The sequence below is a fragment of the Miniopterus schreibersii genome (assembly GCF_964146895.1).
Source record: "Miniopterus schreibersii genome assembly, chromosome: 3".
NCBI lineage: Eukaryota > Metazoa > Chordata > Mammalia > Chiroptera > Miniopteridae > Miniopterus > Miniopterus schreibersii.
In genome coordinates this window covers 8,652,240-8,671,474 of record NC_138103.1, presented here as the reverse complement: position 1 = coordinate 8,671,474, position 19,235 = coordinate 8,652,240, and the positions used below count along the sequence as shown (strand labels likewise).

The 19,235-nt window shown below is 49.2% G+C and overlaps 1 protein-coding gene across 1 annotated transcript in view; it reads right to left on the bottom strand.

The window, feature by feature from the left end:
• Positions 1-19,235, bottom strand: part of GTF3C1 (general transcription factor IIIC subunit 1) — a 68,898-nt gene that overhangs the window by 5,701 nt on the left and 43,962 nt on the right. Inside the window, exons 20-33 of the mRNA XM_081131300.1 lie at positions 17,807-17,948; positions 17,305-17,440; positions 16,746-16,827; positions 16,422-16,610; positions 14,589-14,746; positions 12,685-12,827; positions 10,593-10,674; positions 8,703-8,815; positions 6,220-6,282; positions 5,399-5,492; positions 4,343-4,515; positions 2,773-3,060; positions 1,792-2,051; positions 318-598 (exon numbers count right to left, since the gene is read on the bottom strand). Coding sequence (XP_080987426.1) covers positions 318-598; positions 1,792-2,051; positions 2,773-3,060; positions 4,343-4,515; positions 5,399-5,492; positions 6,220-6,282; positions 8,703-8,815; positions 10,593-10,674; positions 12,685-12,827; positions 14,589-14,746; positions 16,422-16,610; positions 16,746-16,827; positions 17,305-17,440; positions 17,807-17,948 — 2,204 coding nt within the window. The remainder of the gene's footprint in view (positions 1-317; positions 599-1,791; positions 2,052-2,772; positions 3,061-4,342; positions 4,516-5,398; positions 5,493-6,219; positions 6,283-8,702; positions 8,816-10,592; positions 10,675-12,684; positions 12,828-14,588; positions 14,747-16,421; positions 16,611-16,745; positions 16,828-17,304; positions 17,441-17,806; positions 17,949-19,235) is intronic.

The following is a 19,235-nucleotide window of genomic DNA, read 5'->3' as shown; positions in this document are numbered from 1 at the left end:
TATACGGCCTGGCCAGCGTTGCTCAGTGGTTGAGCATCGACCCATGCACCAAGAGGTTGCTGGTTTGATTCCTGGTCAGGGACGTGCCTAGGTTGTGCCTCAATCCCCAGTAGGGGCTGGAAAGAAGGCAGCTGATTGCTGTAAAATCAATGTTTCTATATCTTTCTCCCTTCCTCTTTCTCTAAAAAGAATCAATAAAAACATATTAAAAAACAAACAAAAAACCCCCACTATGCCCCAAACCCACAGTGTGCACCTGGCTCACAAGCTGCAACTTATGGTTTAGCTGCCCCAGGCTACCTTAGAGCATAGCTCACCTGCACATAGTCTGTGAAGGTTCTGGTGCGCTCACCATCTGCCATCTCAAAGGCAGAGAATCGTCTGCTCAGCTCCGCCTTGTCCACCCCAAAGCAACCTGTGGCTGCAATGGCCTCCTGGACCTCCAAGGCGGCAGACACGTCTCCAGGTGTATAGCCAGACAGCTCCACCTGGTGGACAAACTCTTCCAAGCTGCAGGTGTCCTCTTGGTAGTTTATCAGTCTGGTGAATGTGTCAGGGAGGCAGGAAGTTCCAACTGCTAGCTCTTCCAGAGAAGGGGCTGCAAACACAGGAGGATCAGAATCAGCCCTGCTGAGAGCCCCTCCCCAGGCCAGTGTACCAGTGCTACCGTGGCAGGACATGAGCCAGCGCCAACTCACTGCTCTCCAAACCTTCTCAGTGGACACAGTTGGGCCCTGACAGTCAGGTTCCTGAGCTGAGCTCCTGGATCCTTGACTGCAGCCAATGGGGCTGGATTCCCCCAGGGCCAATATAACTTTTCTGCTCAGGACTCAAAGTGAAGGCTCAGAGGCTGGGCCAGGTCCAAAAACTGTGACCCCCCAAAGTCCTGGAGGGGAGGTAGTCAACTCACTGACCCTGGGGCCCACCACTCTTGATACTCCATGCTCATGGCCCCTCAGGCCCTGTGAGAGACCCCGGGACCCTCCCATAACCCCTGGTTTTGTGTACACTAGCCAAGGCTGCTTTCTGTTGCTTCCTGCAAAGGTGACTCTGCTAAGACCACAGTCCTATGTCATCACTACTTTGCCTAGGTCAAGCTCCAGACAAAGCACAGAATACTAATGGTTACTAAACCAAAGGTAAACACCATCCACCTCAACTCATAAAAATACAGTAAGTCGACAGAAGCAGGAAAGGGGTGGGAAGGACGAGAAATGCAGGGAAGGGCAGGACCCTAATACCCTCGTTTTATGTGGAGCGGTGGAGACTACAGTGGAGGATACAAGAAACAGGTCTAAGTCAGTTATTTAAAGTTTCAAAGGTAATCAATGAAACTAGAAAACAGTGTAAAAGTGGGGAGTAAAGAAGGTGAGAGACAACGCAATGTAAGTGGACTACTTGTTTTTCACAGCAAGAACTCAAAATACTTAAAAGTTTCATACAAACGCATCATTTCGAGTTAGAGGGAACCGCCAGAAGAATACAGGCAGAAACAGTGAGAGAGCTGCCCCGGAGAACGGGCAGGGCCTGGGGGCGCTGCGGGCCTGGGGCCTGCCCTCCGGCAGCCGTGGCACCTGCACGGGTGACTGAGAAGGAAGCACAGCCGGGGACTCCCGCTGACTGCGCACCAGGGAAGCCGTCTGGGACACATGCTCCTTGAGCTGGCTGCCAGGGTGGGAGGCGATTTTCCTTTTGTTTTGGCCGCGGTCAGCTGTCGCTCCGCATTTGGCTTCAGAGCTGGGGGGCGGGCATCGGGGTCTGGGCCACAGGCCGGGCCAGGGCAGCGCTCACCTGTGGACCCGAGTTGGGTGGGCGTGGGGCTGTGGCGGAGCCGGAACTTCACGTGACAGGAGTTCACCACGATGTTGTCGTTGGGGTTGAGGTTTCGGGTGCTGACGATGCCGGGGGCGCAGTAGCCCCTCATGAGCAGGTAGTTGGTGTGGGAGGCCTGGGGTGCTTTCACCTCGAAGCTCCGGCGCTTGGCCCCCGGCTCCTCATCCAAGTCTTCCTCTTCATCTTCCTCCTCTTCCAAGGCTCCGCCCCTCCCCAGGCTGGGAGAAGAAAATGCCCCAGGTGACCGAGCTCAGGCCCGCCCACCTGCTGCCCTGCTGTCCCTCCCGGGGCATACGGAAGCCCTCAGAGAGCCTGTGATGGAGCCCGGGCCAGGGCCTGTGGGCACTGTGGACACCCCCTGGCCTCTGGCTGTGGAGGTCGCATGGACTGCGCAGATTCTCCCTCTCCCACCTTCCCACACACCTGGCCCCTCTCCACTTATCTGTCTTTGCCAGGGATGTTCCTTTTGCCTGGAAACCCTTCCTAGTCTCTGTCCATAAAAATGCCTACTTCCCATTAAATTGCAGCTCAGCTATTACGCCAAGGAACTTTTGCCACTCCCTCCTTCTCTGTCAACCCTCACCACACTGTCCTCTTCTTTGGCACAGCCCAGTCATGCCTCTGGCTCCCCTGGTGCCAGAGGCACCAGCAGAAGGGCCTGCACTGGATGCGGAGCTGGACTTCCCAGGTCACAGGTCTGAGCAGGAGCTCCCAAAGGCACCACTTATGCTCTGCCGTCTTTGTACGGCAAATGCCCACAGAGTGCTGACACACACGGGAAAAGTCAGCCCACGCTTGTTGAATGAATACAGACCAGATGACTGAGCAAATGAAACTGCAGAGAGCACCAGCATGAAGAAATGATGGCACAGAAAGCCGCCAGGGGCGTGAAGCCATGGGTAAGGAGCGGGCAAGAGCGGCTGCGGGCTTGGCCCTTACCTCTTCATGACCTCATTCTCCACCATTGAGCTGTCCACCACTACGATCTGCTCGGGGATCCTGACATCCACGGAGACGAGGCCCAAAGAGAAGAGGGTCAGGGCGGCCACACAGTGTCCTCCAGGGCCGTCCAAAGAAAATGCCACCAGGTCACTTGGGGAGTCGTGACTATCCTGGTCTTTGAAGGAAAAATGATCAGGCTGGTCCAGCTTGCCGGCAGCCTGGATTCTGCTGAAGAACTGGAATGATTCTGTGCAGATGGTGCTCGGAAATCGCCATGTAAAGATCCTGAAGAGAGAAGGGAAGGGAAGGGAAGGCCTTCTGAGGACAGATGTCGGAAGAGTTCACCTGGATAGACTACACACACGTCAGACCACGGTGGTCAAAATTTAACACACCAGCCTCTATTTTCCACCTCAAATGACAGTACCTCATTTCAGTCCCATGCCCATCTTCCCCACTCACCTGAGCACTTTCGAGGCAGCGTCCCATCTTTTTATCTCACTCTATGCCTCTCAGGCACTCACTATAAACAGGTGTCAAATTGGGGACGATGAATGTACTTTTTTCATAATAACCTTCACACAAGTCAAGCCCTCAACCCACACAGAGATGAGAGGACATGAGTGTGCCCAATCTCACTGTCTCCAAAAGGCGACTGCGTAGAGCCAAGCCCTTGCCTATGTCGAAAGGGTTACTTTCTAAGATTCTGTAACAGCAGAATCAGTAGGACCTAGGCCAGAGAGAGGGACCCACAGGTCTTTCTGATCTGCTGACCACTGCTTCTGGGCTCACAGATGAGAAGTGGCTCAAGGTTGAATGGCCTTGTTGGACTTGGACACATGTATTCTGCTGCCCACATTATGACTCTTTTTAGTACGTGAGGCAGCTCCCAGAAAGGAAAAGGAGACTGAGGCTCACTCGGGATGGGCATTTAGGAAAGGAGCAAGTGTCTGGAGTCACAGGCAGAGAGACGGATAAAAGAAACGAAACAGTACTCAATTTGGCGGTGTTCTGCTTTTGAACGCAGCCTCTGTGCAGATCTGAGGCCTGGTCAGGAGACCAGCATGGAGGAGAAGCCAGCCCAGGGGAAAGAGCTGCCAAGGAGAACTCGTGGGACTGTTTTAACAAACTTCCTTTGTGTGGTGAAGGAGGCTGAGGGTGAAGAATGCCAGATGTGTAACAAAGACCAGCCAGGCCTTCAGCTGGTGTGAGACCACGCTGTGCAGCGATTCTCAACAGTGCACACCACCACTCATCGCTGCTGTGCTGTAGACTGGGTCTGAGGAATACCTGATGGCTCCAAAAGGAAGCGGTAAGCCTGCAAGACGGCAGATGGTGCAGCCCTGAGTGTGAGGATTAGGGGTGGAGGTTATACCCGACCAGGAGGGTGCACTTTTAACTGGACCAAGTATTACATTAGAAACTCATCTCATCCGATTTGACAGGAGAAAGGGAAACAAACTACCTGCAAACAAGTGTTAACTTTACGCCCACACATGCTCAGCATCTGACATGTGGCCCCCTGCCTTGCCCTAGGCCAGACCAAGGGTTCCCGCGCAGTGCTCACTTGTAGTAGCTCTGGGACAACTGGTACGACATTGGCACGAAGGGCAAAGCCCGGTTTTTCTTTGGGCCTAGCGTGTGGTTGACCCGGCGCCGGTTGACCAAGCTCCTTTTCTGGCATTCCACGAAGGCCTTCCCAAGGATATGGTCCTTATATTCCTGGTACAGGCGGAATGTCTGCAACACAGCAAGACGTGGGTGAGCAGTAGGCCAGGGAGCAGCCAGGATGTGTGATGCTCAGGAGCTATAGCTGATTGTCTATAGAGAAAGTAACTGGCATGGGGACTAGGGCCATGGACTAGGAGCTGACACTTGGTGTGTGGGGAGAGCCTGGAAGAAGCCAGCAATCCTGTCAACCTTTACCCCCACCATTAGATCACACCTCAGAGACCAGAGGAGAGGTGACTGAAGAAAAAGGAGGTCTCTGCATCCCACACCTATTTCTTTGGGTGCAAAGACACCAGGAGTGAACACAAAGTCACCTGTGATCCGCTCTTTCTTACTCCTTGCTCAACACATTGTATGTCTGGAGGCTCTACTCCCATATGTTCCCAAATGCACCTGGCTCATGCTGTCTACACTGCCACCATGAAGTTCACGCTGCCATCGATTCTCATTGCAGCCTCTAGCCAACTGCTCTCCCTGCTTCTACACATGCTACCTCCTCCAAACCCTGACCATTCTCCACAGCAAAATAATCCTTTGATGCCTAGATCAGACACATGGCCCTTCCCTAGCTCAAACCCCAAGGACTTTCCCCCTGCAAGGAGAATGTCCGCCCTCTCTATGCTGGACAAGGACGCCTGCAAGCAGGACCTTGCCCACTCTAGCCTTGACTCCTACAAGTCCACCTCTCATCAAAGCACTGGGATTCCGGAGGTCACTGGGTCCTGTGCCCACACTTTAAAGATGAAAGAAGTAAGGGCCACAGTCTCCGGGAAGCTCAGGCTCCCTGGACCACACAGCTGAGAAGATGAGCAAAACCTCACACGGCCCTGGCCTCTGCAGGGGTCCCAGTCCCAGAGCGCTGTGCAGAGCTGATGCTGGGTCTCATACCCACCTGGAATGACTGGCAGGACTTCATCTGACTGTCCGAGAGGGCCAGCGTGCTCTGGATCAGGTTCTGGAGCACCAGGTAGTGGATGTCATCCACGCTGAAAGAGAAGGGGGCAGCAGAGTGACATGAGGCTACAGGGCACTGCACATCCTGGGAAGATTTAGTTCTTGTTAAAAAAAAGTTTCCAATCTCACAGAAGTGACCTGAATACCCAAACTATTTATAAACCAAAACAAAACGCATGATGGTTCTTAGGTCTTATTAACTGGTCAATTTTTGCAGAAAAAAAGTGTCAGCATAGGGGGTAAGGGGTGATATAACCTGGAAACAAGTTTTTACAACAATTAACAAGTGTGGTTAAATGTTTATATTTTCTTTTCATCCAATTTTAAACAAGTTTTTCTCCAAAGAGAACAGGCTTCTCACTAAAAGAGTTCAAATCAAGCTGCATATTGGTCACCCAACATGGGGAAGCTGAGCTTTCCAACCACTTTTGCTTAGAAAGCTCATGGCTGAGAGCTCAGACCCTTTCCCAAGCCCACCTTATGCCTAGGCCAGTGATAATGGAGGTCAGGGGTCGGTAAACTTCTCCTATAAAGGGCCAGATAAATAACTTAGTCTTTGTGGGCTATCAGGTCTCGCCTCAACCACTCAGCTTTGATGTGCTGATGAAAGCAGCCCAGACGAGACACAGAATGGGTGTGGCTGTGTCCCAATAAAACTTTATTTATAAACACAGGGGTCAGGCTGGATTTGGCCTGGTGCGAGGCTGCACAACCCAAATGAGCAGCTGAGGAAGAGGCACTCGGTATGCCAGTACTTGCCTGTTAAGCTCATCCTCCTTCCTCATTTGGTTTTTTTGGTCTCCAATCACCAAAACTCGGTATCTGCATAAGAAACAAAAAGAGCATGTCCATGCAAGGTTGCGGACCTTCATTAACCAAGCTGCAGCTGGCTCAACATGGCCATTTAGTGGTGAAATGTTTAAAAAAATGTTAAACTCACTAAAATTCAAACATGTACATGTAAATTAAAATGAGAAAATATGGTGTTCTGTCCATCAAATGAGCATGTTAAAAAAATGAAGGTTGAAAAAAACCAATGTTTGTTTACTGACAATTATGAAGGGAAATGGGAAAATGTTAAAAGGCAGGGAGCTACTGCTAACTGCTAAGGGAGGATGATGTAAACTTGTGGGCTCGTTATGATTAAAAACAAACACAAGTGCCCTGGCCAGTTTGGTCAGTGGATGGAGTGTCAGCCCGTGGATTGGAGTCCCGGGTTCGATTCTGGCAAGGACACGTACCTCAGTTGCGGGTACCTCAGTTGCAGGCTCTATCCTGGCCCTGGTTGGGGCACATGCAGGAGGCAACCAATCAATGTATCTCTCTCACACCGATGTCCCTCCCTCCCTCCCTCCCTGAAAAGCAAGGGAAAAAATGTCCTCAGGTGAGAATTAAAACAAAAAAACAAGCACAAGCACAAGAAAGAAGACTGAAAGAAAATACCCCAAAGGGGAATGGCTGTATTAGGTGTTGTACTTTTAGATTATTTCTCCATTTTTTTTAAAGCTTCATGTACAGTTGTTTTATTTTTTGTGTTCATATCAAGCAAATAAATACAAGAATAAATCACAGAACTGGCTCTTTAAAAAACATGGCCATTTATTTGTAAGACATTTTTTTGGTTTCTACAAAACTAAAGTCAAAATTCACCTTTGTTAGAGTAAATTTTTCCTAAAATTTAAGTAGCAAGAAAAAGCACCTTTTTAGAAACACAAGTGAACTATTTTTAGTCAAACAAGAAAATATTTGGAACCATTTTCTTTTTGCCTTGCCTGCCAGAATGCTCAAGATTAAATTTAGTGCCCGACCGGCATGGCTCTGCCAGTTGCGTGCGAAGCTAGGATCCAGGACATCACAGTTCAATTCCCACTCAGGGCACATGCCTGGGTTGTGGGCTTGATCCCCAGCAGGGGGTGTGCTGGAGGCAGCCGATCAATGACTCTCTCATCATTGATGTTTTTCTCTCTCTCTCCCTCTACTTTCCTCTCTCTGACATCAATTAAGATATATTTAAAAAAAAAAAAGATTAAATTCACTGTTAAACTGTCACAACTGGAACTTTTTTCTTTCCTCTAAATGGTTCACTTCTTTAAATATTTTTATTTTAACTATTTTCTTTTAAAACTAAAAGTTGTTCCAGAACTTTACTGAAAATATGTGTGGATCCAAGTTACAAAGAGGTAAACAGGACATGTGAATATAAACCATGCCATTGGGGAATCTGGGGAACAGTTCACTGCCATTAACAAAACCAAAACTCCCAAAATAGCTTAAAGGTGTCAACTCTGAAAATGACTAGGCCTGGTGAGCACTAGGTGCTAGAGAAATTATTTGTTGAACAAATGAAAGGATGAGATCTCCAACAGAAACATGGAGGGCCAACTGTACACACAAGTAGAAACTAACTGAGGAACCTCATCTCCTTACAGGAAGTAATTCAGAAATGAATTTTTCTAGAGAAACTGTCTTGATGAGGATGGAGAAGAGAGGGGAGTCATATTAGCATTAAGCAGAAGAAACAGGCTTGGCTCACAGGACACAGGATTTTAAGATTTCACAGGGTTCTGTGCTCACACCCAAATATATTTTTTTCCAGATGCCGAGTGGTTGAGCTGCCAGGGCTCTGAAATCAGACCCACCTAAGTTCAAATCTTGGCCCTGTGACCTTGGGCGAGTTCTTTACATCTCAGATGAAATGAGCAATCTTTTTTAAAATGCTTTAGTTTTTGATAATCCTCACCAGAGGATATTTTTCCATTGATTTTTAGAGTGGAAGGGATGGAGGGAGAGGGGGAGAGAGAGAAACATCAATGTGAGAAAGACACATCAATTGGTTGCCTCCTTCCTGTACCCCAACTGAGGCTGGGGATTGAACCTAAAACCCAAGTATATGCCCTTGACCAGGAATCGAACCTGCAACCCTTTGGTGTTCTGTTCAATGCTCTCACCACTGAGAAACACGGGACAGGGCTCAAATGAGAATCTTAGCAAAAGCACACCAGCCACCTGAGAGAGCCTGAACTAACTCAGCAGCGGGGCCTGAATGAGAGAAGGAATGGAGTGCTGGTAGTAGCCTCCCCATTTTTATGACACATGAGAGGAGATGAGGTGGCCCAGAGTCATGAGAGACGGCAGGGCTAGCTGCAAGGCCGAGTGGGCCTGCTGACTCATGGCAGTCCCAGCTGGTGCCATTTTCTTTTGCCCCACAAGGATCACACAGGACGTTCCCAGAAGAAGCTTACCTGGCAAACAGCTCCTGGAGTGTGTCTGGGATTTCAAGGTTAGGATTCTTCAGGGATGAACTAAACTTCTCTTTAAGCTTCTCCACGAATTCTTTAAATTCGTTGGCACAAACCTTTTAACGTGAGAGAATGAGATGCTAAGCTTTCTCTCCCTGAATGGAGGTTTCAATAAGGTATGTCATGGAAAATCTTGTAACAAACTCCATGGCAGGGACCTCCCTGAAGCACTAACTGAGACGTGCTGCCTCCTCTGCCTTCGGCCTCCCCAGCCCCGAGTCCACCTGGGAAGGAGATGGGATGCTCAAGGATCTGGCGCACCTGGTGCCAACAAGCACGCCGACAGCCTCATGCCTGTATGAGCAGCTCTCCCCACAGCCCGAGGAAGACCCCAACTGTCCTGCAGTCCCCAGAATGCCCACCGTGTCCCACCCCCATAAGCAGGCCTGTATTCCTGTCACCTCCTTCCCTCCTCCCAGGCCCACTCTAGAGTCCACCTCCTTCCTCTTCCCCCATCAACTGTGGCCCCCAAACCAGTCCCCTCCTGTGCACCTGCACTGCGACCATCCCATTCCAGAGCGAATCACAATGCAGCTCCTTCACTGCCCTGCTACCTCCAGTCTCTAACCTCCACCTTACCTTCCATGCGTGGCCAGCAAACGGACTGTGTGTCCAGCATGGATGAACTCACTCATTCCCCACTGTGGCCCTCCCAGCACTATACCCACAGGCCACCTTGCTCCCCCATCCTTTGGGCCTTGGCCTCAGCTGGCCCCTCATCTTAGGAGTCTGGGTTCCGTGCCAACACCTTTGAAAAGCCCTCTGCAGCAGATGCTGCTGGTAGCCTATTTCCTCCATCCCAATCTTTCTCAGGAGTGGAGCCAGCTTCAACCTGATTTGGGGAGCATGCACCCTCAGTTCACCTGGGTGAGTTAGGACGGGTCTAAGTCAATGATGGCAACCTCAGGGCCTTCTGGGAAAGGCTGTCCTGTCCCCTCCATGATACAAGGCCCAGTGGGCTCAGTGCAGCCCCTCTCCCCACTTCTTCCTTTCCTCGGGTTCTGTTGTGAGGATCTGAGCTCCAGCAGTCAATCACAAGGATGGACAGCTGACTAGAAGTATAGTGACAGAATGAACCTGGGTCCTTGATGACACCTCTGCTTTCCTCACATGCCCAAGACTGCCTACCTCCAGGCTGCTGGGCATGCAGGAAAACAAAGCCTCAAGAGCCCGTGAGGTTGTCTTTCTGTCACTTGCATCACAAGCACTCCTGGTACTCTTCTGGACACGTGCTGTCCTCTCAGGGCAACTGCACTGTTCTGCATAGCCCATTTACTCCTCTGCCGTCCCACTACCCTGTGGCTCTGAGGGAAGGGCTGGATCTCCACTTTGATTGGCCTCGCCTGGCACAAGGCCTGACACACACAGCACAGACTGACATTAGCTCAATGGGCAAGGACTTAGTGGGCTCTGAGCTGAAGAGAACAGACATCTGGGTCTGTCAAGACAGCTCCCTTCCTTGTTGGCCACTGTCCCAGCCCCACCTGGACAGAAAACACAGGAAGAATCTTGTATCCTATCTGCAAACTTTCTGGGAAGTCTAGCAGCTTATAATTTTTGAAGAGCTGCTGTATTTTCTTAACAAAATAGGCCCACGGCACAGCAGCATTGCAAAGTTGCATGTCAAATTCTAATCATCTTTAAAAACTAATGCTGGAGCCAGATCCAATGACATTCAAAGCCAAAGAAAAGGCAAGCCAATTTCCCAAACAGGAAACCCCCCATGTCTGTAAGGCTGGCAGAGGCACTGAGACCCAGGGAACTAGACCAGTGGAGCCAGCTAGAAACCTCCGCCTGAGAGCAGGCTGAGCCCAGCCACAGCACTGGGCCTACCTTTGGGTCTTCATAGTCACATTTTCGATTCATGAAGTCTCCAACAAGGGCCTTATCTTGGTACACCTCGGCCAGGCACACCCTGCGGAGAGATCAAATGAGGCTGGGAATTGAAATGATGTCCATGCTCAGAAGATCTCTGGTCTAACATTTCTGGCTTTGCCTAACTATAAAGTGTGATTTATTTATATTCCTGTTGTGTGACTATAGCTTGTAAAAATGAAGGATTTTGGCTCAGCCAAACCTGATTCAAGGGAGACCTGTTACTGCTCATGCTTTACACCTTGGCTTCTCTGAACTTCCGCCCTCCATGTGTAAGCTGAGACTAATAACTCCCAACTGCTCTCACAGGGTCTTGGCCAAGACCAAACGAGACAACTTGTGTGAAAGTGTATTATAAATTTAAAAGTATTATACAGGCACTGGTGCTTATTATTGCCAAGAGCTCTAACTTCCTCCGAAGCACTATTTGTCTACTCCACACATCTTCAGATCTCCAGGATGTAAAGAGCCTGACTTGCCCAAAAGGAAAGGGAGGTAGAGACAACCAGAGTTTTCTGGCCTCTTATGAGCCAAGCACTCCAGCCTGCATAAAGAAAGACTGTCACTCCACTGTATAGCTTGGTGAGGTGAAGGGGCCCCTGAGATCACCCATATGTCAAGGGCCAGGGCAGGTGGGGTAGGTGTGGTTATTATTGGTATTATCCTGTTTGCAGGAGAGAAAACAGCCTGAGTGTAGGAATCCCCATCCTAGATCCCACAGCTCTGAACTCAGTGAAGACGGAGATCCAGACTGCCATCCCTGCAGCCTCTTGTGCTCCACTTCCCTGGGCTGCTGTGGGGACAAGTTCCAGATCTCACTTCACTGCCAACTCACTGTCACCATAGACAATTCACACCCTCTCTCTGGGCCTGTTTCTACTCTGAAAAAAGAAGTTTGGACCAGGTGATGAGAACCCTTGCAGATAGAAAAATTTAAGACTGCACAGGAGACAGTGGCTTCACATGGGAAAGCCCCCTTGGTATGTGTAAACCATGGTTCTCAGCTGGGGCGATTTGGGCCCCCAGGAGACATCCGGAGACACTCTAGTGTCACACAGGGGCGGGGGCTACTGGCATCTAGTGGGTAGAGGCAGGGATGCTGCACAGCATCCTATAGTGCACAAGATAGCCTCACAGCAAAGAGTTATCTGGCCCTGAATGCCACAATGCTGAGGTTGAGAAACTGGCTGAGCTGAATTTCCTCCAGTTCTGGGCTGGACCTATCTCTACAGTCTGGCTGATTGCAGACAGCCCGTGGCTCAGATTCAACCCAGAGCCAAGCTCTCCTACTGACTCCGCAGAGATGACCTGTCAGTGGAGACGGCACGTCACAGCTGCCATGTGTCCCCTCCTGGCCCCTCTCTCACACTGGCTGCTCAGCTTGGACACCACCCCCGACACCTGGATGCTCTCTGGTGTCCCCCTTAGGCCCGTGCCTGTGGAGGAGTTGAAGGAGGAGTCTGATGAGGCTGGCAATAGACAAACTACAAGGTGAATGCTCTGTGACCCAGCCAGCTCACCCCACCACAACCAGACCCTGGCTAAGCTCTGAGGGAACTCCCGGCTCTGCTGAGGACACAGCTGAGTACATGTGGTCCACGAATCCCAGTCCTGTCTAGCTAGTACTGGAGTGAGGTGTGTGACTAATACAGCAACATCAAAAGCTGCTCTGGAGTGCTTGGAATAGTAGTGACATAGGCAATGCCTCTGCCTTCTCCGCACACTAAGTATGTGATATTCAGTAAATCACCCAGCCTGTTTGGTGTCTGTTTCTCCATCTGTAACCTACTTCACAAGGCTTTCCTAACGTCTAAATAATACTTTGCATGAGAAAGTGCCCAGAACCAGGCCTAGTCCTCAATAAATCAAGGGCGATCTCGCTAATAAGCACCAGCACTAGACAAGATCACTGGCGTGTACTGGGCAGCTCCAAGTGCTCTGTCAGGATTCTCCAGTGGACCCTTAAGCCAATGGGATGAGAGCACAGCAAGAATGACCTGAAGCATTGGTAGCACTGTCCTAGAGTTGCAAAAGTTCAAATAAGGCTTACTTATAGTTCATATAGGCTTGTGGGTTTTTCACTATGTAGCGAGCTCTTCGTCCAACTGAATGAGATGTCTTATCCAAAGATTCTTCAAAGGTAGTGTGCAAAATGTCCCGCACAACCTGCCAAGGGACAAATGGGCCCTTCACCTGGATCAAAGAGAGAGCCAAGACAGGGAATCAGTATCCTCGGAGCCCAAGCCTAGGTCACTGACAAAAAGGAGTGGGAAAATGTGTTCTGTGGAGCCTCCTTCATCAGTGGACACTCCAAACAGCTGCCTTGTGTTTACTTTGTCACATTAACTTGGCACCGATGATGTGCCTGGCACAGAGTGAGTGCTGGGCAGAGAGGAATAAAATAAGCCCTCAGAGCCCTGTGGGAAAAGAGTGTCTTTTGACAAGTAAGGTCGGTGTTCAGAGGGTGTTGGGTAGTACCGATTAGAAGGGCAATACCTTAGGGAGGTTATGAATATATAACATGTGCTTAGACTGTTTTACAGACTTAACTTCAGAGCATGTGGGCTCCGAAACATTCTGTGTGTTACATTAGCAGACACAGAATGCGATGTTAGCAGACTCAGGAGAACACCTCAGTCACGCAGGAAGGCAGAGCTGAGATAAGGAAGGGGCTTGAAGATGAGGCATTTTCTTAGAGCCCCAGAGTGAGGTGGCCCAAGAATATGGGGTAAGTTTAAGGGAGTGTGTGGAGGGTCTGCTGCCCCTGAATGTGCTGGCCTCTCCTGCTCCTCCGGCTGCACTAAGGGTGGGGAGAGAGAGGCACCCCCTCCCCCATGTTGTGATGAAAAAAGCCATTACAGAGGCAGAAAACAGAAAATGGGGAAGCAACAGTCACCTTCAGGTTCTTTCTTGGAATAGAGACTGGGTTAGAAGTTAGAAGGGGCTGATGGTGAGAGGATCTGGGAAAATGGTCAAGAAAAGGGATCTAACAACCTTCTTGGAGGCAGTGACATCAGAGGAAAGAGGGAGGGTTTGCAAGACAGGGAGCAAGTCCCTCCCACTGGGGATTCAGGGACACAGGCCAGGAGGACACACGAGTGTGAGGACTGTGGTGTGGAAGATGGAGGAGTGAACCATGAGAAAGCGGGAGTCGGGCTGAGGCCACTGCACCACTCCACACTGACTCAGTAAATACTGAGGGATGGTCACCGTGTGGCAGGCACCATGCTGGGGGTTACAGTGATGAAAACTAATAAGAAGTCTTTTTGCCTCGAGGAGCTGCCACTTCTCCAGTGGGCCGAGAAATGCCAGAGGCAAAAGAAGTAGCATGGAAAGTGTAAGTCCAAAGCCCTGGCCAGGTGGCTCGGCTGGTTAGAGCGTCATCCTGATACACCAAGGTTTAGGGTTTGATCTCTGGTCAGGGTACATACAAGAACCAACCAATGAATGCATAAATGGGCAGAACAACAAATTGATGTTTCTCTCTCTCTAAAATCAATCAATCAACAAAAAATTGGAAAAAAAGTGTATGTCCAAGGGACAGAGGGAGAACACAGTGATTACTCCCATTTGACAGGAACAATGAGGCCTTTCTATAGATGATAAGCAGTTACTGAGAGAGAAACCAGGATTTTTCAGGTATATGAGGATGGGAGGAGACGAACAGGAAAGGGTTAGATTTCTGGTGAAGAGAGAACAGCTCTGGTCTGCTTTGCCTACAGCTAGGCAAACATTCGTATGTATTAGCCAAAGGCTCGAAAGAAATGTGCAAAAATGGGAGTGGTATCAATCTGTAGGATTCTGGGAAATGCTTTTCCCAGGGGCCAGCTGGAGTAGCTGAGTGGCCCCATGGGCCACAGGTTCCTGTGTGGGCTGGACAGGAAAGAGCTCCCTGAGAGGGACGAGCAGACCAGTTGGCTGGAGGCTAGGAGCAGGGGACCGGTGGCTGAGTACCTTGGTGTTGAGGATATTGCTGGCAATTCGGCAGAGCATGAGCAGCCCGTCTTCCTGCATGGACCACATTACTCGCAGCCGGGTCATCCTCTTCAGGGCGCTCTGGTCGGCCTCATCGTGGTAACGCAGACTTTTGCTTTTTTCTTCTTGGAGGTCTTCTAAGATACCAAGAGGAGAAGGAAGGGAGCTTATAACAACTGGTTTAGAGCTGTACCTCTGGAGAGGGGAAGGTCTCTACCCAGCTAGTCAGACTTGACCAACGGTATCAGTTATCAGAATCTCATTGTGCCTGGAAGCTATATAACTAACCATAAAAGACTCAGCCCTTCCTGACAGATTTTTCACCGTTCATCGTTTCTCTTTGGTAAAGTTTCACAGTGACAGGCTGGGCAGCCTGAATGCAGCCTCTGGTTGGTTATCTGCTCGTCTCCAAGCCTTCCTACTGTGGAGGTAAGCCCTTTCAAGGCACCTCCACAGAAGCTCATGGAGCATGCTTAGGGCAAGTCTGACAAAAGAGTGGGCCCCCACCATTCTGCTGCTCTCTGACCTCAGAGGTGTGTGACAAGGCCCATCCTACAGGGCTGCCTTGAGGACCGAACAAGACACAACATCTGGCACAATGTAGCTACTAAATAAACAATAATAGTCCCTAAGACGCTGGAATATTTACTATGTGCCAAACATTGGTTTAAGCTTTTTACGTATGTTAACTTATAATTAAAATAATACTTTGCAACAACCCTATGAGAAAGATATAGTTATTATCCCTGGTCTGTAGTTGCAGAATCTGAAACACAGCAGGATACAGCAACTTGCCCAAAGTCTCACACCTAAGTAGCACACCAAGGATTTGAAGTTGAGCTGGTAACCACTGGGTTTTCCAAGGCTTCCTCTCCTCCGGGAAGATACTGATGGCACTTTCACAAGCTAAACGCCATATGCTATGGCCAATTCCAAAAGACTGTCTGGTGATCTTCCAAATTAAGGCAGAAGAAAAGTAGGGTGGGAAAATTTGATTCAAAGTGATACCAGCACTGTATTTTACCTTGTAATGAATTCAGGTCTTTGTGAGCCAAACTGACCTGACACATGTCTGAATGGGCTACACTGAGGGGCTTCAATTGAGACAGGCTATTTGTTATAAACACTGGCCAAATAAACCACTAAAAACAGGTTCCTGTTTCAACATTGTTTTCATCTGAAATAGCTATCAGATCATTGTTAAAACACACAGACCACTTGGGTGATATAAAAAGTGATCTAAAAAATAAACACTGATCTCCTCACTGCCCTCCTTCACTATAAATACCGCCCAGATGAAGAATTCAAAACGGCAATCTAAAGGTACCACACTCGAGAGCTCAATGAGCTCTGAAGAGATTCTGCAGGCTCCAATGACTTCTGTCTTTCCTCTAATTTAAATACACAACAAACCTTAAACTTTGACCTGATTAGCATAAATGCAGATATTAAAAGGTAAACCAAAAGAATAATAGGATTTTGGCTGCTTATGATGAGGATTTTGCTAAGGATTTTTGCTAAGATTTTTTAGGTTGACATGAAATTAGAAATTTTACTGAGGCAGTTACTAAGTGAAAAGGCTCTATATAATACAGAGAAAGCAGGGAAAACCTACAGGAAATCCAAGGATTTCTGTCTAGTAGCTGGATTTGGAAAATACGGCATCACAAAGTTAGCACTCTAAATTGAAGGCAGGTGGAAAACCAAGTCTGGGGGCAGAGGTTAGGTCTGGCTGCAATAAGACTGTTGCATGCCTCTGAGCCTGAAAGTGCAAAGACAAGGCCTAACAAATGCAAATAATCATCACTTAACCTTTCTTCTTTCTTTTGATCTTCTTTCCAGGGTCTTTCTTCAGCCGTTTCCGTTTCTGGCTCTTCCCGCCCCTCACTCTCTGGTTCCTGTCCAGCATGGGTTCTTGGTCAATCTCAAACTGCTCGTCCATGTCAACACAGAGCTCGGATCCTGCTCTGGCTTCTCCCCAGATATTCAACCTGCCATTGCCTAGAAATAATCACAGGAGATGAGCATTTCAAGATGAACTCTGCAAAGGCCAGAAGCCAAATGAAACATGCAGGAGCTGTGCTGGCCCTGAGCTAGTACCATGTCTATTCTAAGTAGAACTCCCTGCACACGTACCTCCAGCACCAAGAGGCAACGGGCGTTTGGACAGAAAAGACTGGAGCCTCACCGTGAGTCCATTCTCTGAAGTGGAATTCTCCTAAAAGGCAAGTGCAGCACGGGAATGAAGCACGCAGTTTCATGAATCCCCAGGAGCCCAGAGCTACAAATGCCCGGAGGTGTGCAAGTGTGTGACGAAGAAGCTGAGGAGGGCTGTGCAGTGGCTGCCAGGAGGCTGCTTCAGGGTGTGGGATCTCCTGTCCAGCCTCTTTCTTATTGCACATGCACTCCCTCTTGTATAACCTTTGTCTCACAGATTTTCTGCTCCTTCTTTAAAAAGGAATCTGTCCACGTCACAGAATAAATTACAATCAGCTGAGAAGAGAAACAGACCAGGCAGATATTTAAAAGGCCTGATGTACTTTTGATAGATATGGAAATAAATATTTGTGTCTCTGGTCACTTGGTTTGATCAGTTCAGAAACTGTGAGCTGGGAAAGGGACAGGAGGGTGTGTGGGAATGGCAGCCCCCTGGGATGGTGGCTGGGATGTGGGCACCTACACCTGAAAAGTCTACCTTTTTGGCCTTGTTGATGATATAGCTGGTCCAGATCCAGTTGCGCTTTAGGTGTCCATAGAAACTAGAATCGAGCCCAGCGGCTCCCAGCCCATCTCCAGGGATCAAGGCTTCATCCATAACCTCACGGCTGCCCCTGAGATGGGAAATAAACAGAGAAAGAGCTCTCCTCAGAACTGGAGAGTTGGGGGGGAGTGGCATTTTACACAACTTTTACCTTCCCAGAAAAACACCTGACAGAAGTGAAGAACTAGTCAAAACCTCAGATTTTTATTTAAAATTCCCAAATTTTGAATATTGGTAATTACTTCACTTTCTTTTTAAACAATGTGTGGGCTAACTAGAGTATGGCTGGTGGCCACTAATTTGCAGCCTCCACACACGTGACTAAGGCACTCCTGGTCTGACATCCGAAGCCCAATGTAGAGGAGATGGAGCCTGTGGGATGAGCATCACCCCAGCCCTGGACGTCGGGACAGTGGGTCAAGGGACAGAGACGCACGTGGTATACTCCATCATGGCGCACTTGCGCTCCAGGTTGTGCTTGTGGATGGCGCTCTCCTGTTCCTTCTGCAGACTGTCCTTCTCGTCACTGTCCTGATCTGAGTTGTTGTTCCTCCTGGCACGTGGGTGGCGCACCACACCTGGAAAACCAAACCAGCCCTACTGATGGCACCCTCCTACTGTGGTTCTGGCAGGCCACCGTGCGCTGCTGGGTGGCTAGAGAAGAGTGGATTCCCTTTCTGTGACTAGAATCCCCAACCAGAGGAGAAGGTCTGAAATTGGTAGAACCTCTTTGCACAAAATGCCTTATAGCAAGTGTCAGAGGGAACAGAAGAGTTAAACACTGATGGGTGAACTGAGAAAAAGGTCTGTACTCAGGCTGAATGCCATTAAGGTGGGTGGGCAAGCAGGCAACCAAAGAACACTGTGGGCTTGGGGAGTCACAAGCAGAGGAACCCCATGCCTTCCCTCCTCGGGCGGAGCCCCGTGGATATGCTGTGTGCCAGCACAAAGGAAGCAGGAAATGAAAATGGCCGCACTTGGCTGTGGCTGCAGGGGTCAGTGTCAAGCAGGAATCTGGCCAGATAGTTGGAGGCAGTGTCAGTTTTCCTGTGAGCAGCGGATGTTTCCTGAGTGCCGAGAGGTGCATTCACTTAGTGGAGCAATCACACTCAGTTAGTCCAAGATAAAGAAAACCCCATTTCTCATAAGAAAATATAAAATACTACTAAAACTGTTCCTTGAAAAAGGCATAGGAAGGCTATGATAATTTGCAGACCATCAAAGACCCTCTCATAACATGCTCATCTGGAGACCTTAGCTCAGGTGGGGGGAGGGATGTGGGGAGAGGCCATGCCCCCCATCTCTCAGCTAACTTTACAGAGACATCTGGGTGAAGCTTCACCAGCCTATAAGGTGGTGGTGGTGTTCCCAGTTTAGAAATGAAGACACTGTGAAACACACTGTCCTAAAATCAAAGGTTACAAAGAGCTTGTCCAAGGTCATGCATTTGAACAGACAGTGAACCTAAGAGGACTTAAGGTAGTGCTCCTCCTGTGCCCCACATGCTGCTTGCTAGGTGTGGGCCAGCCCAGGTGTGCCGAGTCCAAGGCTCTGCATGGGGCCCAGTAACCTGCATTTGGGCAGAACCCCTCAAATGTTTGCTAAATGAAGGGACAATAACAAAGAGGGATGGATGGAAATTCATCAACTGTCAACCCTGAAAAACTTTGGTGCAAATAACATACTGGCTCACAAATTTTTACCTAGGTATAAAATGCAGGGGAATTAGAGAACTTTAAAAATCTGCAGTGGAAAAAGTCCAGCTCACTAACAAATGTGAGGAGTCTGGTACACACTGTTCTAAAATTTGTCTGGACCCATTGAAGGCTCTAAATACAAGTTACACTGTTGGCACTGAACAATTC